The sequence below is a fragment of the Procambarus clarkii genome, chromosome 10, assembly GCF_040958095.1.
Source record: "Procambarus clarkii isolate CNS0578487 chromosome 10, FALCON_Pclarkii_2.0, whole genome shotgun sequence".
NCBI lineage: Eukaryota > Metazoa > Arthropoda > Malacostraca > Decapoda > Cambaridae > Procambarus > Procambarus clarkii.
In genome coordinates this window covers 29,537,007-29,563,015 of record NC_091159.1, presented here as the reverse complement: position 1 = coordinate 29,563,015, position 26,009 = coordinate 29,537,007, and the positions used below count along the sequence as shown (strand labels likewise).

The 26,009-nt window shown below is 42.3% G+C and overlaps 1 protein-coding gene across 1 annotated transcript in view; it reads left to right on the top strand.

Moving 5' to 3' along the window:
• Positions 1–21,132, top strand: part of LOC138349529 (alpha-(1,3)-fucosyltransferase C-like) — a 28,748-nt gene extending 7,616 nt beyond the window's left edge. Inside the window, exons 2-4 of the mRNA XM_069321807.1 lie at positions 1,478–1,700; positions 2,974–3,115; positions 13,704–21,132. Coding sequence (XP_069177908.1) covers positions 1,478–1,700; positions 2,974–3,115; positions 13,704–14,777 — 1,439 coding nt within the window. The 3' untranslated portion in view covers positions 14,778–21,132. The remainder of the gene's footprint in view (positions 1–1,477; positions 1,701–2,973; positions 3,116–13,703) is intronic.
• The last annotated feature ends 4,877 nt before the right edge of the window (positions 21,133–26,009 follow it).

Sequence of the window (26,009 nt, the reverse complement as noted above, 5' to 3'; positions counted from 1 at the left end):
GAAATCTTAACAAGCAACACAGAAATCATCGATAGGTACAGCGATAGCAGGCGGCTCGACATCAGCGAGGCACTACACATCAAAAAGTCAACACCAGCAATCAACAGCCAATTAATGCACAACTATATTCTACCCACTTCAATGCATCGTATGGGCCAACAGACCCTCTGCAGTTACTTCCATTCTCATGTACTCACCTCACCCAAAACAATAAAAAGCATGGGTTATGTCAAATGTTTCATACACAGTGCATCGAGTGTATCAAAAATTTAGATCATAAGTGTAGTGTTAAGTGTAAAGAAGTCTTTGAGAATGTAAGAAGCCCTTACGAAACGCTTCTAAGCGTCAGACCATTAGTAAAAATATGAATTTTGGAGAATTGATATTTTCATTGCCACAGACAGTGAAGGAAAAACATAAGAAATATTGAAAAAAATCGTGTTCGAATTATTAATCTTACTTTTTCGGTCATATTCAACAACTTTATATAAATATATATATATATATATATATATATATATATATATATATATATATATATATATATATATATATATATATATATATATATATATATATATATATATATGTCGTACCTAGTAGCCAGAACTCACTTCTCAGCCTACTATGCATGGCCCAATTTGCCTAATAAGCCAAGTTTTCATGAATTAATTGTTTTTCGACTACCTAACCTACCTAACCTAACCTAACCTAACTTTTTCGGCTACCTAACCTAACCTAACCTATAAAGATAGGTTAGGTTAGGTAGGGTTGGTTAGGTTCGGTCATATATCTACGTTAATTTTAACTCCAATAAAAAAAAATTGTCCTCATTCATAATAAAATGGGTAGCTTTATCATTTCATAAGAAAAAAATTAGAGAAAATATATTAATTCAGGAAAACTTGGCTTATTAGGCAAATCGGGCCTTGTATAGTAGGCTGAGAAGTGCGTTCTGGTTACTAGGTACGACATATATATATATATATATATATATATATATATATATATATATATATATATATATATATATATATATATATATATATATATATATATATATATATATATATATATATATTTCTTCATTTACCTTCATATATTACCATCTGATAGAAGTGTTCTGCCCGAAATAGACTCGTGCCCGGTTCGCTGTGTATTAGTGGCTTTAGGCATAGTACATACCAGCTGTATCTAGAAACCCAACATGCTAACTCATTTGTAACTCATTTTGTACGTATTTGTACCTAAATTAGCCATTATTTATTATAAGTATCATCACTTATAATAAATAATAGTTTATTTATTCTAAATGATGCCTACTACATTTATATTTATATAGCCCTTATAAGCGCAAACTTCTGACCAACATTTCGTTCTGAATATTCCGAAAAAAAATATTAAACAAATCATTAGAAAATATATTACAGGTGTGTGTGTGTGTGTATCAGAGTAGTTACATATCTTCCTGTGGCAGGTGTGGCGTGGTCACGGGGGCAAGCCTGGCAACACCAGCGTCAACAGGAGACGGCAGGTGTGGCGTGGTCACGGGGGCAAGCCTGCCAACACCAGCGTCAACAGGAGACTAACGCCCCCCGTCTGGTGGTGTTCTGGACGCCCTTCTGGCACCAGTGGGCGGCCTGGGAGGACGTCCTTCAACACCAGGGGCGCCTCAGGCACGACAACTGTCCAACCTGGAGGTTAGTTGACGCCGGGGGTCGCTCCCTCGGTCACAAGTCTCACTATATATATGTCTATAGTTATACGGCAGTGTCACAGGCCAGTTGGGGTCGGCCCCATTGCCCCCCTTTAATAAATATCGGTATCTATGGCAACCCCCACCCCCTCCCTGCGATTGTTTTGCAGTCTGAAATCGGAGATTTGTTTTTTGTTGAGTCTTAGCAATTTGTCCTAATATTTTTCAGAGAGAGAAATAGCAAAACGAAATGGGGGGAGAGAGAGAGAGAGAGAGAGAGAGAGAGAGAGAGAGAGAGAGAGAGAGAGAGAGAGAGAGAGAGAGAGAGAGAGAGAGAGAGAGAGAGAGAGAAAGAGGGTAGAGGGGGGAGGGGAATGTTAGGGAGAAGAAAGGGTGGAGAAAGGTGGAGAGTGAGAAAGGAAGAAGGGGGGGGGGGGAAGATTGGGAAAAGAGGAAGAAAGGGGGAGAAGCGAGGAAGGATGTTGGGGAAGAGGGGGCAGGGAGGGTGTTGGAGGAGAGGGGAAGAGAGAAACTATGTGCCAATCCTCCGTGAAGATTGCAGGGGTTCATTACGGATGCTGATATTTCTTAAAGGGTAGCACCAGGGGGTGACCCTGACTAGCCTATAACACTCCCTTACCCCCTCCTCATGTGTAATCTAGCCAAGTTGTGCAAGGGTAGCCCCAGGCGTTTAACCTCATATCTTGAACACACAATCTAATTTAAACACACACATAATATATATATATATATATGACAATGTCAGACCACGGAGGAAAAATGAAACAGGAAATTTCCTTAAGTACTTTCGTATATTAAATACATCTTCAGAAGGTCCTTCTGAAGATGTATTTAATATACGAAAGTACTTAAGGAAATTTCCTGTTTCATTTTTCCTCCGTGGTCTGACATTGTCACATTCTTAATCACGTGTTTATTTTCGTGATATACACACACATATATATATATATATATATATATATATATATATATATATATATATATATATATATATATATATATATATATATATATATATATATTACAGGTCTGAGTTCAATCTCCTATGACAGAAGTGAGTGAAATATTACTCACAATATCTAAGAATATTACGTCCTCAAAGGTACAATTCTGAGCTGTATATACAAACACATGCAAATATACGGAAGAATATTTACATGCAGTCATGTTAACAACCCGAACATGCCCGTAGTGGCTGCTTCTCCAAACATTTTTCAAGCTACAATTCAGCGGTGGACTTGTGGTGGTGTTTCCAGGTGCGAGTTCGTGTGGACGGAGGCGGCGTCGTCAGCGAGGGTGACGGAGGCCGACGCCGTTGTCTTCTTCAGCCTCGACTTCTCAAGCCGGCCCCTACCTCCCCGCTCCCCCCGCCAGCTGTGGATATGGCTGGAACTGGAGGTATCTCACTAGACACTAGATACTTGTTCCGGAAGTGTTCGGACGAAATAAGTTGCGAGTCGTATGTAAACCGTTTTTCATTCCACACACGAGGGGGTTTGGCGGGAGCATGGAATCACTTTTGGGTTTTTCTTCGGAGGACGGGCTGTTACACACGAGTCACAATTGATGACGTCTGAACACTTCCGGAACAAGTGCTTCACTGACGAATTTTGTTCAAACCACAACGCTGTAAATGCTTCACCCACGTACTATAAATACAAATAATTGCCAACAGAACCTAAACACCTAACCTAACCTATGCCTATATATGCCCAATATGCTAATATATTATAATATTAACTTATATTTGAGAAAATTTCCTTTTTGAATGAACAGCATGTACAAATTTATGAATGCGTCTGTGGGGTCGATCGCTGGATGTAATGGACTCAAGTCGAGGACGGGTTGCTTGTTCCGGAAGTGTTCGAACGAAATCAGTTGTGAGTCGTATGTAAACCGTTTTTCATCCATAACCAGGAGGTTTGGCGGGTGCATGGAATGGACTTTGGGGGTCTTTGTTAGGAGGACGGGTTGCGTCCGAACACTTCCGGAACAATTGCTTCGATCACGTCATCTGTTCGAACTACAATTCTATAAATGCTTTACCCACATACATGGTGCTACATAACCTTCCCGGTTTGGTACCTTCTTTAGATAATTACTTACTTACTTTACCCCACGTACTTCAAATTCAATGACTCGCCAACAGAACCTAAACACCTAACGTTACCTACGCCTAACTATACATGGAATTTTTATGATATAATAATATTAATTTATATATAAGAACAAAGCAATTTTTTATACAGAGTGTGTTAAAATTGATGAATGCGTCTGGGGAGGACGGCCGCTGCTTTAAGCAGCCTAGTGTGAGGATGGGTTGATGAAAGTGGTACCACACAATATAGAGGTACCACACAATATAAAGGTACCACACAATATAGAGGTACCACACAATATAGAGGTACCACACAATATAAAGGTACCACACAATATAAAGGGTACCACACAATATAGAAGGGGTACTATACAATATAGAGGGGGTACCACACAATATAGAGGGGGTACCACACAATATAGAGGTACTACACAATATAGAGAGGGTACCACACAATATAGAGGTACCACACAATATAAAGGTACCACACAATATAGAGGAGGTACCACACAATATAGACGTACCACACAATATAGAGGGGTACCACACAATATAGAGAGGGTACCACACAATATAGAGGGGGTACCACACAATATAGAGGGGGGTACCACACAATATGGAGGGGGTACCACACAATATAGAGGGGGTACCACACAATATAGAGGTATCACACAATATGGAGGAGGTACCACACAATATAGAGGTATCACACAATATGGAGGGGGTACCACACAATATAGAGGGGTACCACACAATATAGAGAGGTACCACACAATATAGAGGTACCACACAATATAGAAGGGTACCTAACAATACAGAGGGGTACTATACAATACAGAGGGGTACCTACACAACACAGAGGGGTTCCGTACAATACAAGGAAGTACCACACAATACAAGGAAGTACCACACAATATAGAGGTACCATGCAGTATATACGTACCACACATTACAAAATTACCACAAATAGTTAGGGTACATCACACCAGAATAGCACCACAGAGACTACGGGTACCACACTATAAAAACACCAAGAACCTTTCAAACGCAACAGATATCCAAGTTTTTTAATTAAGGGAAAAGTTATTTTTGCATCGATTTAATCCTACTTCCAGTCAGAGGCTCGTCTTAAAGAGAGAGTCTGAAGGAGCAACAAGAGGAGGAGGAAGAGGAGAAAATAAAGTAGGAGGAGAAGACGGGAGGAGACAGACGAGTAACATGAGACAGATGTAGGAGGAATCAGATGGAAGCCAAGTCGCTTGTGGAGGAAGATTTTAATAATGACGCTGCTGGTACATCTATGTGGAAATACAAACTCACATGTGCACGTGACACGGGTGGTACACGCACAAGGGGACACGGGTGGTACACGCACAAGGGGACACGGGTGGTACACGCACAAGGGGACACGGGTGGTACACGCACAAGAGGACACGGGTGGTACACGCACAAGGGGACACGGGTGGTACACGCACAAGGGGACACGGGTGGTACACGCACAAGGGGACACGGGTGGTACACGCACAAGGGGACACGGGTGGTACACGCACAAGGGGACACGCACAAGGGGACACGGATGGTACACGCACAAGGGGACACTGCTGGTACACGCACAAGGGGACACGGGTGGTACACGCACAAGGGGACACGCACAAGGGGACACTGCTGGTACACGCACAAGGGGACACGGGTGGTACACGCACAAGGGGACACGCACAAGGAGACACGGGTGGTACACGCACAAGGGGACATGGGTGGTACACGCACAAGGGGACACGGGTGGTACACGCACAAGGGGACATGGGTGGTACACGCACAAGGGGACACGGGTGGTACACGCACAAGGGGACATGGGTGGTACACGCACAAGGGGACACGGATGGTACACGTACAAGGGGACATGGGTGGTACACGCACAAGGGGACACGGGTGGTACACGCACAAGGGGACATGGGTGGTACACGCACAAGGGGACACGGGTGGTACACGCACAAGGGGACATGGGTGGTACACGCACAAGGGGACACGGGTGGTACACGCACAAGGGGACATGGGTGGTACACGCACAAGGGGACATGGGTGGTACACGCACAAGGGGACACGGGTGGTACACGCACAAGGGGACACGGATGGTACACGCACAAGAGGACACGGATGGTACACACACAAGGGGACACGAATGGTACACGCACAAGGGGACACGAATGGTACACGCACAAGAGGACACGGATGGTACACGTACAAGGGGACACGAATGGTACACGCACAAGGGGACACGAATGGTACACGCACAAGGGGACACGAATGGTACACGTACAAGGGGACACGGGTGTTACACGCACAAGGGGACACGGGTGGTACACGCACAAGAGGACACGGATGGTACACACAAGGGGACACGAATGGTACACGCACAAGGGGACACGAATGGTACACGCACAAGGGGACACGAATGGTACACGTACAAGGGGACACGGGTGTTACACGCACAAGGGGACACGGGTGGTACACGCACAAGGGGACACGGGTGGTACACGCACAAGGGGACACGGGTGGTACACGCACAAGGGGACACGGGTGGTACACGCACAAGGGAACACGGATGGTACACGCACAAGGGGACACGGGTGGTACACGCACAAGGGGACACGGGTGGTACACGCACAAGGGGACACGCACAAGGGGACACGCACAAGAGGACACGGGTGGTACACGCACAAGGGGACACGGGTGGTACACGCACAAGGGGACACGGATGGTACACGCACAAGGGGACACGGGTGGTACACGCACAAGTGGATACGGGTGGTACACTCACAAGGGGACACGGGTGGTACACGCACAAGTGGATACGGGTGGTACACTCACAAGGGGACACGGGTGGTACACGCACAAGGGGACACGGATGGTACACGCACAAGGGGACACGGGTGGTACACGCACAAGTGGATACGGGTGGTACACTCACAAGGGGACACGACTGGTACACGCACAAGGGGACACGGGTGGTACAAGGGGACACGGGTGGTACACGCACAAGGGGACACGGGTGGAACCTGAGTATACAAAATGAGCCATTGAGACATAAGAAAAAATATTTTCAGTGTCAGAGTAGTTAACAGATGGAATGCACTAGGAAGTGATGTGGTGGAGGCTGACTCCATACACAGTTTCAAATGTAGGTATGATAGAGCCCAGTAGGCTCAGGAATCTGTACACCAGTTGATTGACAGTTGAGAGGCGGGACCAAAGAGCCAAAGCTCAACCCCCGCAAGCACAATTAGGTGAGTACAATTAGGTGAGTACACACACACACACACACGCACGCACACACACACACACACACACACACACACACCCTACTCAGCTAAGCAGGCAACGGCAAGACTCGTGACCTTTCACTCCTCCGTCTTATAAGATCAAGTGACGGTGAATCAAATTAATGAAAGTCTTAAAACACTGCATGAATCATCACCCCTCGCCATCTGTCTACCTTACCTGACTGCCTCCTGTCTGTCTCCGAATGTTCCTCTGGAGAACACCGCACCATCAGGTGCAGTGCTCTGATAGGCCTATGAAAAATATTGTGCAAATATGGAAACTGGTAACGTGGGTAGCATCCCGTCGGTGCTGGCGAGCACAAGAGGTCTTCTCTAGCGCCACGACTGTATTGTCGCCCACGGTCGTATCTTTGGTGGCATGAAGGGTGTAGATAAGCGAGGGTGATGGCGGCAAAGGGAAATCAGAGACGGGGGAGCCTTTGAAGACCGTGGCAAAAGTTGTTGCCAGGGTCAGGAAACGTACTTATCTAGTTGTGTTTGCGGGGGTTGAGCTCTGGCTCTTTGGTGTGTTGGTACTAGGGAGGAAACTAGTACCAACAAACGATGCTTTGTAGTACATTCTATCGCCAGCTGTCCTGATGCTCTCTACTTCACAACCCGTCCTCTCAACTAATGCACTTCAAGATTTTGTGATTGCGAAATACTGGGGGCCATCATTATCATATGGTTACTGTAAATAGAAGCATCTCATTGTGTATGCTATGGTCATCTAAGTACAAAATGTGAATGGTACTGTGAAACGTTGCGGCTCACAATTATGAATGTTTTGTGTGCGTAGCTTAGGTTAGATTAGGCTTGGATTTGTACATTTTTAGTACCCCGTATTTTGTATGTTGCGGTGACTCAAGAGAACACTGCACTCCAAGTGATAATGGAACACAACACAGATTTTAGCGAAGAACCTAACTCGCTCCCCTTGTCCTATAGGTCTACTAACGAGACGAGTACACTTGTACAGACAGGCAAATGATTTCTTCTACAGTTGGCCAACTTTTTTCTGTATTAAGTAAAACATATAATACATTCAAATAAAAGAAAAAGAACATTATAGCTATACACAAACCATAACACAGGACAAAGCACAAAATAATGACCGTACCAAACCAAATAACAGGCGGACGACACAAAACACACTAAATCACAAAAAAACACAGAGAAATGGATATATCAAATACACACCACCAATACATTGCCAAGAAAACACACACCAAGACCACCGGGGCCGTTACGTCCAACAAAACAGGGAAACACAAATCATGTGAACACCAAAACAGCCCAGCAAGGGATGCCATCATGGTAACAAAATCACCACACAACAGACGGCAAAATAATAATAATAATAAAACCCTGACCTGAAACCCACACAGAACACACTACCATCCAGACAAGGAACAATAAAAAATAACACTCGCCCTACGTAGGCCCAGCTACTTGGGCTGGACGGTAGAGCGAGGGGGTCTCGCTTCATGCAGGTCGGCGTTCAATCACCGACCGTCCAAGTGGTTGGGCACCATTCCTTCCTCCCGTCCAATTCCAAATCCTTTTTATATCCTCTTTCAAGTGCTATATTGTGGTTATAGCTAGGCGCTTTCTCCTGATAGTTCCCTTCCCCTCACCCTACGTAGGCGGGGACGCAGCCTCCTGTTAACGGGGTACCGCCCAGAAATCATTCGTTATCCGGCGGCCACTGATCCGGCTTCCAATGATCGAATCCAGGCCTAAACACCTTCCCTGGAGCATGAGGACGGGAAGATTTTCTGGGAGTAGGGACACGAAGAATCAGAAGTCACAAAAGGAGAGGCCACAGCCCACTTTTCAGTACTAAAACCAAATCGTTCTTTGCACGACCCCCAGCACCAGGGTCAACAACCCCTCCCCCCACCTCAGTTCACCGGGACAGTGAGGCACAAGAACTACCCCACCCCGCTCCTCGTCTCCTACTACCACCGCTGCTGCAACCTCCCAATCAGGGCGTCCATAGATTCTACAATAACCTCACCACCAGGTGACCTCAATCTGACAGCACTTCATCCGGGGAAACCAGTTCATCCTGACGCGATGAGGAGGACGCACTTACTCCACAAAAGGGGCAGCCGGAAGCGCCTCCCGAACCGATGGGGACACCTCCACGGCTATAGACTTCTCCTGCTCTCCAGAGCAGAAGACTCGTCCAGGGGATCTGAGACCAGCACCACAACAGGCAATACACTGTGTACCTCCAGCGGCACTAACTGCACCTGTTACGATCACTATGGGTCGCAACCGGGTTCTTTGATGGTAGAACCAAAAATGATAGTATCCGACCCAAAGTCGGTAGTACGCTTTCAAGAAAGTGGCTATGTAGTGCATAAAAAAGGAGGGGATGAACAAAACACTTTCGTCAATGTATTAAATATCTTTCCACCACCATTATGTACACCGTCACCATAAATAATATATAAAGATCAGATAGGCTATTTCTACACCTATGAACAATCCTTTCACTCAGGATATCAAACGTGCTCACGTGCAGAGTTCACCAATCCCCAGTGTTTCTTCACTACCCAGTAGCGTATCCAACCTTACTGGGAAGAACACCGGCGAGTTCACCTGTACGCGGGCCAGCCCACTGACAATGTCCTGAGGTGCCTGTACCCCCACGACCGCTCTCCAGCTACTCGCTGGCAGAGGACCTCAGCCACACGCTGAGTGGGGCCACAATACAGGGGTAGCAATCCCCTGGCAGCAGCCTCTAGCGACCAGCTAGCAGCATTACTCAACAGGCACCTCCCTGTCGTCAGTCTCTCCCCTAAGCCAGTCCCAAAGGTACGCCGATCATTTTCAACACTAAAGCACTAGCAGCTACCACACTGCTTCATCGGTGGCGGCTTACTTGGTCGTTTCCAGAACCATGTAGGAAGACTGTGGACTGCCGAAGATGAACTGCCTCCTCCAGTACCGCTGCCCCCAGACATCACCTCTGTGGACACAAAAACGTCATCAATTACCTTGCCGGTACTGGTGAAACTAGGAATTATCACTAACCCACTGGGGAGTTGACATTGTGCTCTGTAGCACACCCTAGGTGGTGCTGGTCTTGATTCGCCACCTCACCAGAGGTCGCTCACAACGACCCCTCTGGCTGACCAAGGCAAGAATCTTGAGCCATTTACAGGTTTTAGATAGCCACCATCAGATGGCATTGTCCATATTACGTACAATTCCCGGGCAGTTAGGGTGCGGACTCGTAGAAGGCGCTGGAACTGCCACTCTACCCCCTGACAAGGGCGACGAGTCCGTAACAACACCACACAGAGACCAGGGTACGGAACCGCATCCGCACAGTCCGGTCTGGCTACAGGCCCCGAAAGCACAGGGTGCACTACTGGCTCTGCACAAGCCTTAGATATCACGCTCCACCAGATATTCACCAGAGCAACGGCTTCCACAATGCAAGCTGCCGCCAGATGACCTCGTTTACAATTATTATTGTTTTGTGTGCGTAGCTTAGGTAAGATTAGGATTGGGTTTATTCATTTTAGTACTCTGTATTTTGTATTCTGCAGTGAATCAAGAGAACGCTGTGATAATGGGACACAACACTGATTCTATTGAAGAACCTAACTCGCTCTCCTTGTTCTATAGATCTACTAGCAAGACAAGTACACTTGCTCCCGTGTGGTTAGTTGAGGGCGAGGGGGAGAAGGTGGGGGTTTTATGCTTGACGACCGGGCATCTAAGTCCTCCCATACGCCAGTTCCTCCTTACCTCCTTTTAAGAAGTGTGTTACATTTAAGCACCAAATGCTGTGTTGAATCTGGCCGGTTCAGATTCAATATGGTGACTAGTATTATAGACTGTGGGTTGTTGGTGTTGTTGTCGTTGATCCTTCTCTACGGACAACCCAACCCACAACTCGGCAGAGTGCTTTTACTTCACTAGGAGATCACACTAGGCGTTTCTGGCACTTGGAGAGGGGCTCGACGTCACACGTTTAGGGGATGCGGCTCCAACACTTAGCCTCGTTGTCACGTGCACACACCCACTCGAGCCGCTGTGACTCCCCACTCTCTCCTTAGGTGATATGATCTCCTCGATCCCCCTTTGACTTATTAATATTACCTTCTACCCTGTCCACAGCAGTGGTTCTTGGTTCTTTCTCTCTCTCTCTCTCCTTCTTTACTACCTCCTGGGAAGCCTCACTAGGACAAGGGCAAACACCAGCAAATTGTGATACATTTGCTGGACAAAGCACATACACAATACATACACACATATAATAATAATGAATCCTATACTCTATAATATTACAATCAGGTTGCACTCCAACACCATCAGAACTCTATCATCAGCTTATCAAGTGGTATCCTATCTCCTGGTTCACCACCTGATACTATCAACCTCCTCAAGTTGATCAAGTCTACATACACTGTTGCACCATCAGCAAGAGAATATATATATGTACCTATAAATGTGTACCAAGAAAATCAGCATTTGAATGCAATAACATATCAGTATAAATGTTCATTGATACACAACAATGATCAATCGATCACTCTATCAGTCCTAGAACGCATACGTCTGTGGGTAATCCAGCCTACGACTGTAACTCTAAACTTCAGTGTAAAACACTCCTTGACATCAGAATACCAACAATCACTCACCTCTCACTGCGTCTTGCACGTTTCTGACAACCAAACACTATCAACTCCCTACAAGTAATCCACCAGAACTTCCCCTTCCACCTCTGGAAGTTCACTACCCTAATATCTTTAGGTTCTTCCGGGCTTCACTACCAGGATCCTCTGCAGCTTCTCCAGGCTGCTATCATGAAGTTTTCTTGAGCTACTACGGTGCTTCACCCTTCTGCTAGGTTCCTCCACAGCTCTCTTGGCTGCTACACCATGAAGTTTCCTCGAGCAACTATGGTGCTTCTCCACCTCTACAGAAGCACGTGACACTCCTCTTCACTGCTTCTCCTCACAGCTCGAGGTCCTCTGCTTCACTACCTTGGAGTCTCATCAATTACCTCATCTAGGCTGGCTTCGAAGTTCTCAGCAACTTCTTCCCCAAAGACAAACCTGCAACCCATCGACACTCCAATAAAAATGTTCCCCATTAACACATGAACAAAAATAATCACACAATATGCTTGCCTCAAACCTCTATCTGTCCTCTATATACAGTGAGAGTGGACTCCCCCGTTTTGGGCGGGTCCATACTCCACCTCGCCTGGCGGCGGTCCTCACTCGCTGGGAGGGTCTTCCTCCGTCAGGAGCCAGGCTCCCTCAGTCGCCCTCCAGCGCTCAGAGGGGATGGACGTCGCTCCGTGTTCCTCCCTCTCAAATCTCTCTTATTTCAGGCCTTCTGCCTTATTAAAACATGTCTAACTTATAAATAAACATCGCTACTGTCGCTGGGCACACGACCAACTACAAGCAATCACTATGAACTGGCGTATATCGTGCTTACCACAGATCGTCTGGTTGAGGGCGCTTCTTCCTCTGACGAGGCTTGGTCAGGGCGCTCCACGGCCCACAATAATGCCTCTGGCCGGCTTGATACTCTCTTCTTTGACCAGGACTTGAGACCACAACGTTCCCAGCTCAGTTCCACAGCTGGCACGTCTACACACTTCTCTTCTCTTCGAGATATATCACTAGGGGTTCCCTTCTGACGGGAGCTCAACGGAGCGCGGCTTTCTCCCTGCGATGTCTGGCACTCAAGTGAGGTCAAAGCCCCTCCGGAAGCGAGCCTCACGCCTCCAGCAAAATGTCCACATCTCCTAGCCAGTCACTTATCTGTTTTCTTCTTCATTGCCCATAATCCTAAACTGCTCATTGAATCCACCATACCATTTTTCATATGGGTTATCACCTCAATATTTGCTAGACTTTCTAATCAGGTCAGGCTTGATGAATAACTCTCAAGGAGGGAGACTCGTTTCTCCTGTAGGCTGAGATCATAACACTAGTCATGCATGACAAGAAACGATATTATTGCTGCTGATAACGGGGGCCTTATTCTGACACGAGTCAGTTCTGTAAATGTGCTCGGTTTGTATACTCATTACCGCTATTAAGTAGTGATGGAGGTGTTGCTCTATTATATAGTTGGACACGTTTGTTGTTCTGTACTAATCACAAACCATTTTTCTTAAATGAAAATACTTATAATAACTATTTAGAGGAAAGTGCCCATATGTAGTGATAACTAACCAGAAAATTGACACGAATTATTGAATTTGGACAAACCAGAAACGTTTTATTTAACCGCAACATAAATACAAGACCTAACCTAACCTTTCTTAGAAATTCTAGGCTTAATACATGTTATCTTCGCCCTAAGTACAGTATATGTGTGTGTGTGTTATATTAGACCTAGGAATATTTAAGTTTGGTTTTACCTTTATTTTTTTCAGACTAAAAATTAATAGTAGAAAAAGTGGTGTATTGGTGGTCCATCATTATATATTGGTACTTTTCACCAAATGGTTATTACAAACACTATCATTTCAGGAGGATGGGTTGACTATCAATGTCTCATAGCATTTTTTTAAAACCCCCAGGCACCACCCATCAGTAAACTCACAACGGGGGCATGGGCAGCTGCGGAGAGTGATGGCTTCTTCTTCAACTTAACAATGTCTTACCATCACCTCAGCAATATCGTCGTCCCTAGTGGATACCTGCTGCCCCTGGGTATCCCTCACCACTGTCCCCTACAGCCAGCTGTCACGCTAGACAAATCATCAGAAACTTTCATAAGCTACAGTGAACACATGAGAAAATACGACTCCCTGGTGAAGGAAAAGGGCCGTCGACTGGACAAATGGCTCAGAGCTGAGGCAATTCTGCGCCATCACAGCCCTGGACGAACATTTCCAGGCAGAAGCGAGGAAGAAGCTCCGAACATTACAGGAACTACGGCAGCACCCAGTAAGAATGATACGAGCGATGGAGGAAACAAATTGGATTTTAACGGCGACGCAATAAGAGGGAATACGAGACAAAACAGCGACTATGATGATGGCAGCCACAAACACTGGGGATTAACCCAAGAAGAGATAGCGTGGGTTTCAAGGCGTCAGCTGGCAGTGTGGATGGCCAGTCACTGTTTCACGGAGTCCCGTCGAGAGACACTGGTGGCACAGCTCCAGCAGCACATCAATGTTACCACAGTGGGTAGTTGTGGCCAGATCAAGTGTGGCAGGAACCACTTGGACACTCACTGCTTCCGCTGGCTGGCCGGTTCACATCTCTTCTACTTTTCATTTGAGAACGCTCTGTGTGATGACTACCACACCGAGAAGCTCTGGCTCCCACTGGAACACGGAATGGTTCCGGTGGTGTACGGAGGACGTTCCTACCCCGATATTCTCCCATTTGGTTCCTACATAGACGTGATGGCTTTCCCGAGCGCCGTAGCACTGGCCGCTCACCTGGTCTACCTGGCCAACCACCCCACAGTGTATTTGCGGCACCTGCAGTGGCGTAGATATTGGCGAGTGAGATGGCCAGTTCCCTGGTGCAGCCTCTGTGCCCGCCTTCACCAGCCACGCCCACACAGCAGCCACGCCCACGCCACTCTTGACTCATGGTGGAATACCACTTCACAGTGCTACGAACCATTGAAGTGGTGATCTCAGCACCTCGAATGCAGTGCTATATTGACCCTTGTTGTGATTTCTTATTTGGCCTCTCCTGCTGTGATGGTCTTTTATTTGTACAGTCGGCCGTCCTGGTTGATGTTTTTTCATTTTAAACTACATAGGGTACCTATGTAGTTTAAAATAGTGTACCTATGTAGAGTGTAGTTCCACTCAAAGATATGCTGTCCCATGTTTTAGGGGTAATTTTTTCAGTTCCACTCCGAGATATGCTGTCCTATGTTAAGGGCAAAATGTTCAGTCTCGCTCAGAGCTAAGCCGCTACCCTATTCAGGGGTAAATTTTTCCAAGTCCCGTTTCTAGATATACACTCTATACCCGTTTAGGAATAAAGGTCACTGAGTTCCCATGTTCAGAGATTATGAACATTAAGTAATTCCCAGTATCCGATTTTAGTTCTTGGACCCGGTTCGATTTATTTTCAGAATTTTAGTACTCTGCAGTTTTTTGTTTATTAATACATTAGGTACATCTGCATTTGTGCAGCTGCCCTAGACCATATGAAGGGGATTACAGTGTCAAAAAACTAGCTACGTGATGCTAAAAAATCCCCATCACACAGGATGGTTAGTCATACAGTGGCATGTGATAAGTAGTCTGCACTGACAGACTCTGGGTTCGTTATGAGGATCTCATCAACACAAGAGTGAATAAGGTAGCAGTGATACTAAAGCAGTTTTAAAGAGTTTTAATGGAGAAAAACTCTACGGACTTAAGTTTTTTAAACTGATTCCCAGCATCAGGTATTAGTTCTTGGACCCGGGTCTATGCGTTAATAAGTGTAGTTTCGCTACTAGTAGCCCAATTTTAGCCCAATTTAAAACAGTCATATATCAGACATAGTAAGAAAAGCAAAGAAAGTTACCCAGCTCCGGCTCTTGTCCCCACATTAGCTTACTCTTATAACTTTGCTAATAACAGATCCATTCCCTGAAATTTAAAACAGTCATATTTCAGATGTAGTAAAGTAGATCAAAGCAGTTACCGAGTTTCAGCTCTCATTCCCCGCTTTAGTTCATTCGTACAACTTCGCTAATATCAGACCAATTTTCTTAAGATTTAAAACCGCTGTATATATCCCCAGCCCCCCCCCTTATCTTCAACCCCAGCTTCCCGACCCCAAATCTGTCCCCTAACCTCTCGGCCGCACCTTCCTCCCTCCATTTCCCCCAGTCCCTTCCGCTCACTTATCTCCTCTCTTAACCCCCGCTCCCCGTCCCCCTTATCTTCCCCTTCTCTCACCAATACTCTCCTGCCCTTATCTTCCGCCTCCTTTACTCCCTTCTCCCCTGCATCTCACCCCTTCCCCAACTCCACCCAAACCTCCTCCCTCCCCTGAGCCGTCCCCAACTCTACCCTCAAGAATTTGAAATGAAATTATTACTAATACTCTTATTGTATTTTTGTCAATACTTGAGTGTAAATACTTATCATCTCTATACTCTTGGCATGTTCATTATATATGTGTGGGTTCTCTCCATTGTAACGGGGGGTGGGGAAATATGCTCTATCTTGTCCATTATTCCACCCCCCAGTTAGCTAACGAGGCCGGGGGAAACAGCTCTCTCTAGTCCGTTATTCCGTCCTCAGTTAGCTAACTATTCTAGAGCACCTATAGAGTTCCTAAGGCAACCTCTCTCGTTCAACACCTTGTAACCTAGGTATTTGACTACCTAGGTGCTAAGACTACAAGGCGCCGTAACTGGATCAGTTACCCGAAACCCTAGAGAGAACTCTAGAATATATAATCATTGCCACAAACGTATACGAGAAAACGAAAGGAAAGATATGAATAGTGAAGTAATTAGTGAGGGTTTGGGGTGAGAGGTAGAGAGGTGGGAGGAGCGAGGAGGGTCATTAGTTGAAAGTGAGAGTTTAGAGAGGGGTGGAGGGAGAGGTGTAGATAGGTAGACGTAGAAGAGTAGATAGTAGAAGTAGAAGAGTAGATAGTAGAAGACGAAATGCTGCCACCATCCATTCAAGACCATTACCTACAAGACAAGGAATGGAAATTGTCTGTATTACAATATTCACAAAAGATGTTATCAAGGTCATTATTAGTATGTCCCATCTTTATCATGTACTCAGTAAAATCATGGAACCAGTAATCCCAGAGGCTTTCTCACCTCAACTCAACTCTAGGGGACACAGTTAAAGGCAATGTAGATAATAAATTCAATTATATTTCACATACTAAGTATCATAATTTAAGCAATGTTCAAGATATATATATGTAAAGTGAGTCATCCTCCAAGAATCTGAGAACACTACAACTGACTGCCCCTGATCATCACAACATATGTAAACACGACCAAATCACCTTAATGTTCAACTCACCAAGTGTCTGCCTATAGCTGGATAGAAGGGGGGGGGGGGTCTGTAGTGGACAGAGACTGCCCCGCCCTGCCGGCCGACAGCCTCCCTGCTAGGCCGTCTCCTCTGATCTCCTGGCTGCTGTTCTTCTCTGTTAATCCCTTCGAATCGATAGCTCTCCGAGTATATATTGGGGAACCTAGTCACTAACTCCGCCCACAAGTAGATAGTCTCAGGCTCTCTACCAAGCCACTCCTTAAACGTCGGCATGTTTGAAGGCTACCAGGCTCCAATTATAAGATTAGTAGAAGTAAGGTGAAATTCGCATGATCTGACCTCAGGTCACTTGGTGGTCATTAACTCTTAGAGATGTGAAACTCCGGCCGACAACTTGGCGCCTTCTCAAATTCTTGTCTGACTCATATATCTCTCTGCATTTTAAATACAACTAAACCAAACACCTTACAGTGTTACACCATGCTCTTAAATATTCTCCAAATGTCCATTCCATGTTTGTTGGATGTTCTCTCCATGTTCTAAAATTTTTTCACAGCATATTCTTTGCACACTTCATATGTTCTGACATGTTCTGCAAATGTTCACAGCATATTCTCTGTGCAATTTGTTGCACATTATTCATGTTCTCTGCAAGTTCAGTTCATGTTTTTCATCTGTTTCTCAGTGTTCTTCGAATTCATTTTTATGTTCTCTACAAATTCCATTCATATTTTTCACATGTTCTCTGAGTTCTTTTTACATTTTCCATGTTCTCAGAATGTTCTTACCTTTTTCTTCAAGTTCGTTGTTCATTCTTCGAATACTCTGTATATGCTTTTTATAGTTTCATGTTCTCTGCAAGTTCAGTTCATGTTCCCCACATGTTCTATGTGATCTTTTCATAGACTTACATGTTCTCTGTTTCCTTAAAATCAAATGTACAATTGTTTCTTCCATTCAGTAAATAGTTCATTGTTATGTATTAGCAACAGCATTACTGTTCCCCTAACAAATTTAGTTTAAATTCATTTAGTTATTAACAAATTATTTGGGCATTTACAAATTTATTTATAAATTATTAATTACAAAGAATTTATCTAGTCATTTACAGAAGTTTATTTGCAATCAACTAGGTCATTGTATTTCTTAATTGACTTAATATTTCTCACCAGCACTGTTCTTAAACAAAACTACACTTTATGCAGTAACAAATTTTGTAAACAATCTTTTCTTAATATTTCTTAACTAAAATCACTCTTCACTCAACTGAAAATAGTCGTGTATCTTCTTTGAATCATTTCTTAACTAAACTAACTCTTCTTTCGTTTCAAAAAAGTCAAAGTAATCTTTCAACACTATTCTTAATTTAAATAACTCTTTTCTCAACTGAAAATAGTCACGTGTAACTTCTTTCAACACTTTCTTAACATTATTCTTCATGGAGTAAGAAAATAGTCCAAAGGTAATTTCTTCATAATATTTCTAAACTAAAACTACTCTCCGAAACATCTTTATCCGTCAAATAATATTCTCATGTCATCTTTATGGTCCAATGACATACTCAAAGACATTAAGAATACAATTCATGCCATCAAAAGTTATTATCAGTGACATCAAAGATAATCTCAAAACACATCAATGTTATACTCAGCCATCAAAGATAATCTCGGCAACATCAAAAATACTCTTCAAGCATTAAAAGACTCTCTGCATTGTACTTAAGAAGGATACACTCTCTTAACAACTTCGTTCATTAAAGAATCTCTCTAAGACATCTTTACACAGCAATAATACGTTCCAAGATAATTTTATTTAACATTTGTATCTTTATAAGACCACCTTTATGCTAAAAATGATTCTCACTTTATCAATAACATGTACACTTTATATAAGATGGATACTCTCTAGGACTTCTTTGCACATTAAATAAAATCTCACTATAACAAACATTGTTCTTCATTCAATAAGTAGTCAAGAGTGTCGTTTTCTATACAGAATTCAAACTATAGTTTGTGTTAAACTTAATAAAACATGGCATTTAGTAGTTACAAACAACTTTAAGTAATATATCAAACTAAACATGTGCAACTTTATGTATTAATAAACTTATACGTCCTGTAAAATTGAGTAAAATAACTATCTTTTATGTAGTAACAAGTTTTACTAGGACATTTTAGTCAAATTTTTTAATAACATTTAATGTCACACATTTCTATTATGTCACTCACAAAAACACCTCAGTTCTCTGTAACATAACTATCATTTCTTATTCAGTCACATCCATTATGCACTAGTTTTTTTCTGTCATATATATATTATTATTAGTAAGGCAAACGTTTACCAAAGACATATCTTGTAATGTAACTTGTTTATACAATAACTTTTCGTAATTTTATATCTATGACAAAACTTTCTATCAACTTAATACAAAGGTACTAAGACCAGCATGTTAACAGCATTTTACTATGTTTCACATCTCTGTTGATAATAACTCTCTCACAAAACACGATTCTTTAAGTAACTAGTTCAACTTTTCATAGTAAACTTGCATTTCTGTTTATTAATTATTCTGTTAAAATATATTTTCTTATCCACTTTATCTTAAAACTATTCTGAACAGCAATTCATCATCCTATATAACCTTATTTATCTGAGCTAACCTATCCTAATGTAACTTACCTATCCTCTCCTACCTGATGTAACTTAACATAACTTACACAATGTAATTTCCCTTACCTAACCAACCCTACCTGAGGTAACTTACATATCCCCCTCTACCTGATGTAACTTACATAAGCTAACTTACCTGACATAAATTACCTATCCTGATATAACCTAACTTACATAACTTACTAACTTAACTTACGCAACATAACTTTCATAAAACATCATATTATTCTCCCCAAAACATCAACTCTTAATTTATTTACCCATTCATCACTCTTCTATCACTTGCAGTTACAAACCAGAACTTTTAATACTACACTCACAAAGATATACAGACTTACATCAAATACCTATGGCACATACACCTTTACATAAATTTCATAAATATTTACACAAAATATATATGGTACAATCTCATTACACCTTTACAATTATATTCACAAACTAGCATAAACTTATATAAATTCATATAATCCTGACAAAACCCATACACTCTTACACAAATTTGCAAATACTAATACACATACAGTTTAGTTTATAAAACACGAACTTGCACACACAAACTCCTCCTTATATACGAACATGTAGAAACTTACTCATGTATAATTACATACACAAACTTTTACGACTTAAGCATTCACTCAGTTCACTCACTTTCACAAACAAACACAGACTAGCACATGCACACATGCTCTCAGTTCATTTTAACTTACTTTCTCAAACTTTCACAAGTTCTCTTGTATATACAAATTCTCTCAAACTTGCAAAAAAAATTCATAAACTTAGTCAAACATGCAAATACATTTATGTTCTAACACAAATCATATGCACTCTTAGACAAAGTAGCACAACTCTTAAAAATACTTAGACATTTTGAGAAACTCTTATACATATAATAATTTCAGAACATTACATAAAACTCGTATCCAAATATTTTACCTATTTTATCTTAGCCCATTCTTATTACTATTTCTCTCTGTTCTGCTTTCAATCTCTAATATTCTTTGTAAAGTGTTGTTAAGCATTCTTCCTCTACATAACCAACAACCCTAACCTAACCTAATATACCCCACCTAACCTTCGTTTATTTTTAATATTTTTCATATTTTCAAATATTTTATAGGAATGTCTATTTACGACATCTAGTCTTTACATACATTCTTAATACATTTAACATTTAATCATTGGTATATATGTCTTCTTCAGGACATTCATATTTATCAATCTGTGTTTCAAATATATTTGTTGCATTTCATAGGATTTTGTTAAAGATCAGGTGTTTAAGCATTATCAAGCGATATTGTTAAAGATGGGTATTTATGCATTTCAAAGGAATTTATATATATATATAAATTTTAAAAAAATACACATTGAAATGTGTATTTTTTGAAATGTGAAATGTGTATTTTTAAAAAATACACATTGAAATGCATAAACACCTATATATTATATATATATATATATATATATATATATATATATATATATATATATATATATATATATATATATATATATATATATATATATATATATATATATATATATATATATATATATATATATATATATATATATATATATATATAATATAGGTGTTTATACATTTCAATGTGTATTTTTTAAAAATGTGGTGCATAAGCATTTCAAAGGATTTTGTTATATATAGGTGTTTTATTCATTCTCAAGAGGTGTGTATTAAAGATAAGGTGTTCAAGCAGTTCAAGGGTTATTTGTTAAAGGTGGGGTATTTAAGCAGTTTCAAAGGATTTGTTTTATATAAGTGTTTATGCAGTTCAAGGGGTATTTATTAAAAATAGGATGTTTAAGTATTTCAAAGGATTTTGTTATATATAGGTGTCTCGTAATGTCAAGTGATATTTGTTAGAAATGTGTGTTTTGGGCACTTTGTATCTTTTTTACCTAAAGTTCATCAAGTCACTCATAAGTTATTTTTATTATGTTTGATGTAATTTTGTTCTTATTCTTTGTCTTTCATCTAACCTTACATAGTTCATTTGTTTTGTTTATTGTGTTTGACATATTTGTTGAATATATTTTCCTTATCCTAACTTTACAGATATAGTTTTTGTTTCTCCTCTTTTGCATGTTGTGTTAAATATTTGATTTAAATCCACCATCTCTCTCTTAACCTTCCCTTTTATCTCTTAATCTAACATCCCCCTTCTACCTAACCTTTCCTCCCCTTTTATCAGTGTATGTGCATCCATCTCAATGTCTTAGCTTTGTAACTCTTTATAAGTCTTTGTTTTTCTGTAATTGCCTTTTTCTGTCTCTATCTCTGCCTCCGTCTGTATGTCTATGTCTTAGAGTGTTAGTTTATCTTTCTATTTCCTTCTCCCAGTCTCTGACTCGCTTTTCTCTGTCTCTCTTAGTCAGTCAGTCTCTTTTTCTACATTTCTCTGACCCCTTTTTATCTCTCTATTCTCTTTCCTCAATCTTTCTTTTCTGTCAATGTCTTTTTCATTGTCACCGTCTCTGTGTCGATGTTTTAGTGTTCTAGTTTATCTTCCAATCTCCTTTTCCTCTGCCCCAGTCTGTCTCAATAGCTTAGCTTTTGTATCTCTTTCTCAGTCTTTGTTTTCTGTCAATGTCTTTTTACTGTCTCTTTCTCTGTCAGAGTATGTTATCTTTTTTATCTCTTTCAGTCTCCGGCTCTCTTTCTCTCATCTCATCTTATTGTATCTTTATTTTTCTCTGTCTCAGTAAGTCTCTCTTTTATCATTCTTTCATTCTTTCTATCTCTCTTAGTCGCAAGTCTTAGTTTCTCTGACTCTTTAATTACATTATTACTAAAATAAAGAAATTCAAATACAAATTAATGCAAGAAACTTAAAATATAAAGTTGAGAGGATAAAAGAGGGAGGAAAGATTAGGAACAATGGGGGAGGCTCCCCTTACCTTACCACCTGGGGGGAGGGTCTCGTGCCCCAGGCGTACGGTCTCCAAGTCCTGTAGCCCCAAGAAATAAGTATGTGAGGCTAGCGCTCCATCCAGGCACGACAGACACCGAGAAACTCACATGGCTCAGAGCGCTCTCCTTACCTATGCAAGGAGCGATCCCCGCCATTAATGTAGTTCGCTCAAGGAAAACGTCACCTTACATTTTTGTGGGGAGAAGTGAAGGAGAACTAATAAACAACCACCTTGAGGGTAAGGTGGGCAACATCAGGCTCGCCAACCATGACAGTGTTGCCAGAAACCGGAAGTACAATAAGGAGTTATTAATCACATACTATTCCTCCACGTTCCCTCTGTCCATCATTGAAGACATTCCGGGAGTGTATGAAGCTCGGCGCATCACCAAGAATAGTAATAATAATAATAATAATAATTTATTTAGGAAAAGTACATACATAGTTGCAGAGTTACAGTACAAACATTCTGTTTGATTTAATGATAGAGGCAGTACACACAATACCTAAAGCCACTAGTAGGCATAGCGTTTCAGACAAGGTGAGGTGGGAAAAAAAACACTTAGACTAAAACTTAACAGTAATTGAGCTTAAAGTATAAATTGCATTGAAATAAAAAAATAATAAAAGATAAAAAAGGGGGGGGGGAACATGGTAGAAAATAGCTAATATACAAGTTGGTCAACAAACAGCATAGTGTGGAACTGAACCGGGTTGCCATCATAAAGAACAGAGCAGATGACTCTCCAGAGACTTTCAGGATCCTATATAGCCCACTTAGTCTTGTACGCCGGTGGATACCAGAAACAGTAATATGTTTCAACTGCCAGCGTTGTAAAACGGCACTGCCCCTACGAAACCGCCTGCCCGCTGTGTGCTGGTCTCACAGCCTTACAAGTTATCCCTGGAAACTGAACCACGCAAGTAGTGAAAAAAATGAGGCCAACAGGCCTCCAATGGCATGCACAAGATGTGGCAAGGACGGTGTTAATGCCTGGCAAAATGAATGCAGTCGGGGACGACGCAAACACCCATTGGGCACGAACTCAGCTGGGACTGGTCCCACCCGCTCAGTCCAACCTGCTACTGAACCAGAGCTGACTGACGCTGCGCCTGAGGAGACCATCGCGACCACATCTCCCCCCCCCTCCCCCCATGGGTGGTCCTGTACAGGAACCGAATGAAAAAAAAATATATAATATTGAAAAAAAACTTCAGTTGATTCTCGGCTCAATTGGTCATCCTCTCAATGGCTCAGAAAAAGCTTACACCACAATCACAATAGGTGGTACAACTTCCCACCACAGTGTAGTGAATCCAACTACCAGCGATGCTAGTGTAGGAAGTGTGTTTACACCTCATACAGATATTAGGCGAGTTGATGCCACATGTTGGAATTTTGATAAACACAGCAAAAATTAAGAGGCGTCCGGCTTAGAGAGCCGCGCCCAACTCAGTGTCTTGCTATTGTAGAGTGCGACTTGTAGTGACGCGTCCACTGTTGACATTGATACCTTCTACAGCAGCAGGATAAAACCACTCACAAAGAAAGAGTGGCAAGATGACTTGAAGGACACAGTATGAAAAGTGAAGAAAGAACTAATCACCTTATTTAATGTCGTTAATACGATGAACTAAAAAATGAGAGATTGAACTGGGAAGCAGAATGGCTACAATGACTGCAGAAAAGAACTGCACAAAGCGCATCCCAAATTTAAGACTCCAACTGACCTCCAACTTTACACAACTCCCCCATGCACTCCTCGAGTGCATGGGGGAGTTGTGTAAAACCCTGGTTTGCGTCTCGGAGAGGCTGTAGGATCCAAGTAAGTTCAATTGAACTTTTAGTTTAAACTCTTTTGATTATGTTGTAGCTCAGTCGATTAAGCAGCGTCTGGGATGCTCTCAGACGTAGGTTTGAATCCTCGTCACGGCCCTTGTGGATTTGTTCATTGATGCATCACGCTATTGTGATTTCTGTGTGTAAACATTCCAATTTATAGATATTTTATAGAGATGGTCTACTCAAAGTGAATATACTTTGGAAAAGGACAAAAATTACATAGGTCAAGAAAAACGCCACATAATGTTTTGGGGGGAATGACGATCAAGGTTATTGCAAAAAAACTTGGTTTGGTAGTCAATTTAACAAGATGGCTGATGAGTGCAAAAAATAAACCAGCATTCCAATCAATTGTAATATTGGGAAGACGCACAGTTACTGTTAGAATACGGTTACAGTGGAAGAATTGCTACAATATTTCAAGCACGTAATTTTTTTTTTTTTATTCCATGAACCATGAAAAAAGTTTGTTTTCAGTTACTTTTATGGAAGTCACCAAGATGTAACATTTCCAGGACAGGTCAGATGTGATCGGTGGCGCCCAAGTTGTTGACGGACGACTCTGATTTGGGATTTGAATTTTCAGAATAGAGTTGATAAATGGCTTGCATTTTTGTGACAGGGCGATGGAGTTGCAGCCCTCAACTCCTTCTCAGTTCAGTAGTATCACGCAATAAGTATGCAATGCCTGCTGGAGGAGGTCCTATCACCTCCATGGCCTGTGAAGCGAAAATGTTTAGTCACTGTGTCTTTCGCTAGGCCGTGACTTGAGGAAAATTATAATACATCTCTCCCTCTGTATTGTGGCATCAGTGAAGGAGTAACGTCACCGGTAGTGATTCTGCTGCTCCAGTTGTTCAGCGCTCGTGGAGTCAGACGGTCATCCACATATATCACCAACACTACCAAATCAGAGCCAGACTTATGTGCCACACTCGACACGGTCAGTCGTCTGGTTCCTCACCGCAAGAGACATGTAATCAAGCCGATATGTTTGGCAGACCTCCAAGTCACTAGGTTTGCGTCACAAGAAATACCTCTAAGCGAAGACTTAGTAACCTGGAAGAATTGAGACTCCTCACGGAGTCTGGAGTCTCTTCCCCAGGCAGAGAGGTCAACTGCTGAGTTCCGACGACCGCCTCCACCTGGCTCTCAGAAAATCCTTAATTTCCACCTTCTTCAAACTGGAGTAGGAGAATAAGCTGTAAAGTGCCAAGACAACCTCTTTCAACCTCATTATGGCCTACTAAAAGCCTTGTGTAGTAGTGACGACGAACACTGCTATCAGCCCCTTCACCCGAGCGTTCCCAACGTCACTAAACTGTTGTACTGGAGTGCCCGAACCTAACCAAGTCGAGGACCCGCGAACAGAAAACGGAACATCACGTAATTTTTGCGCGCCGGTATGATTTTTAGTACACCAGTTTTTGACCTTAGGATATTCACAGG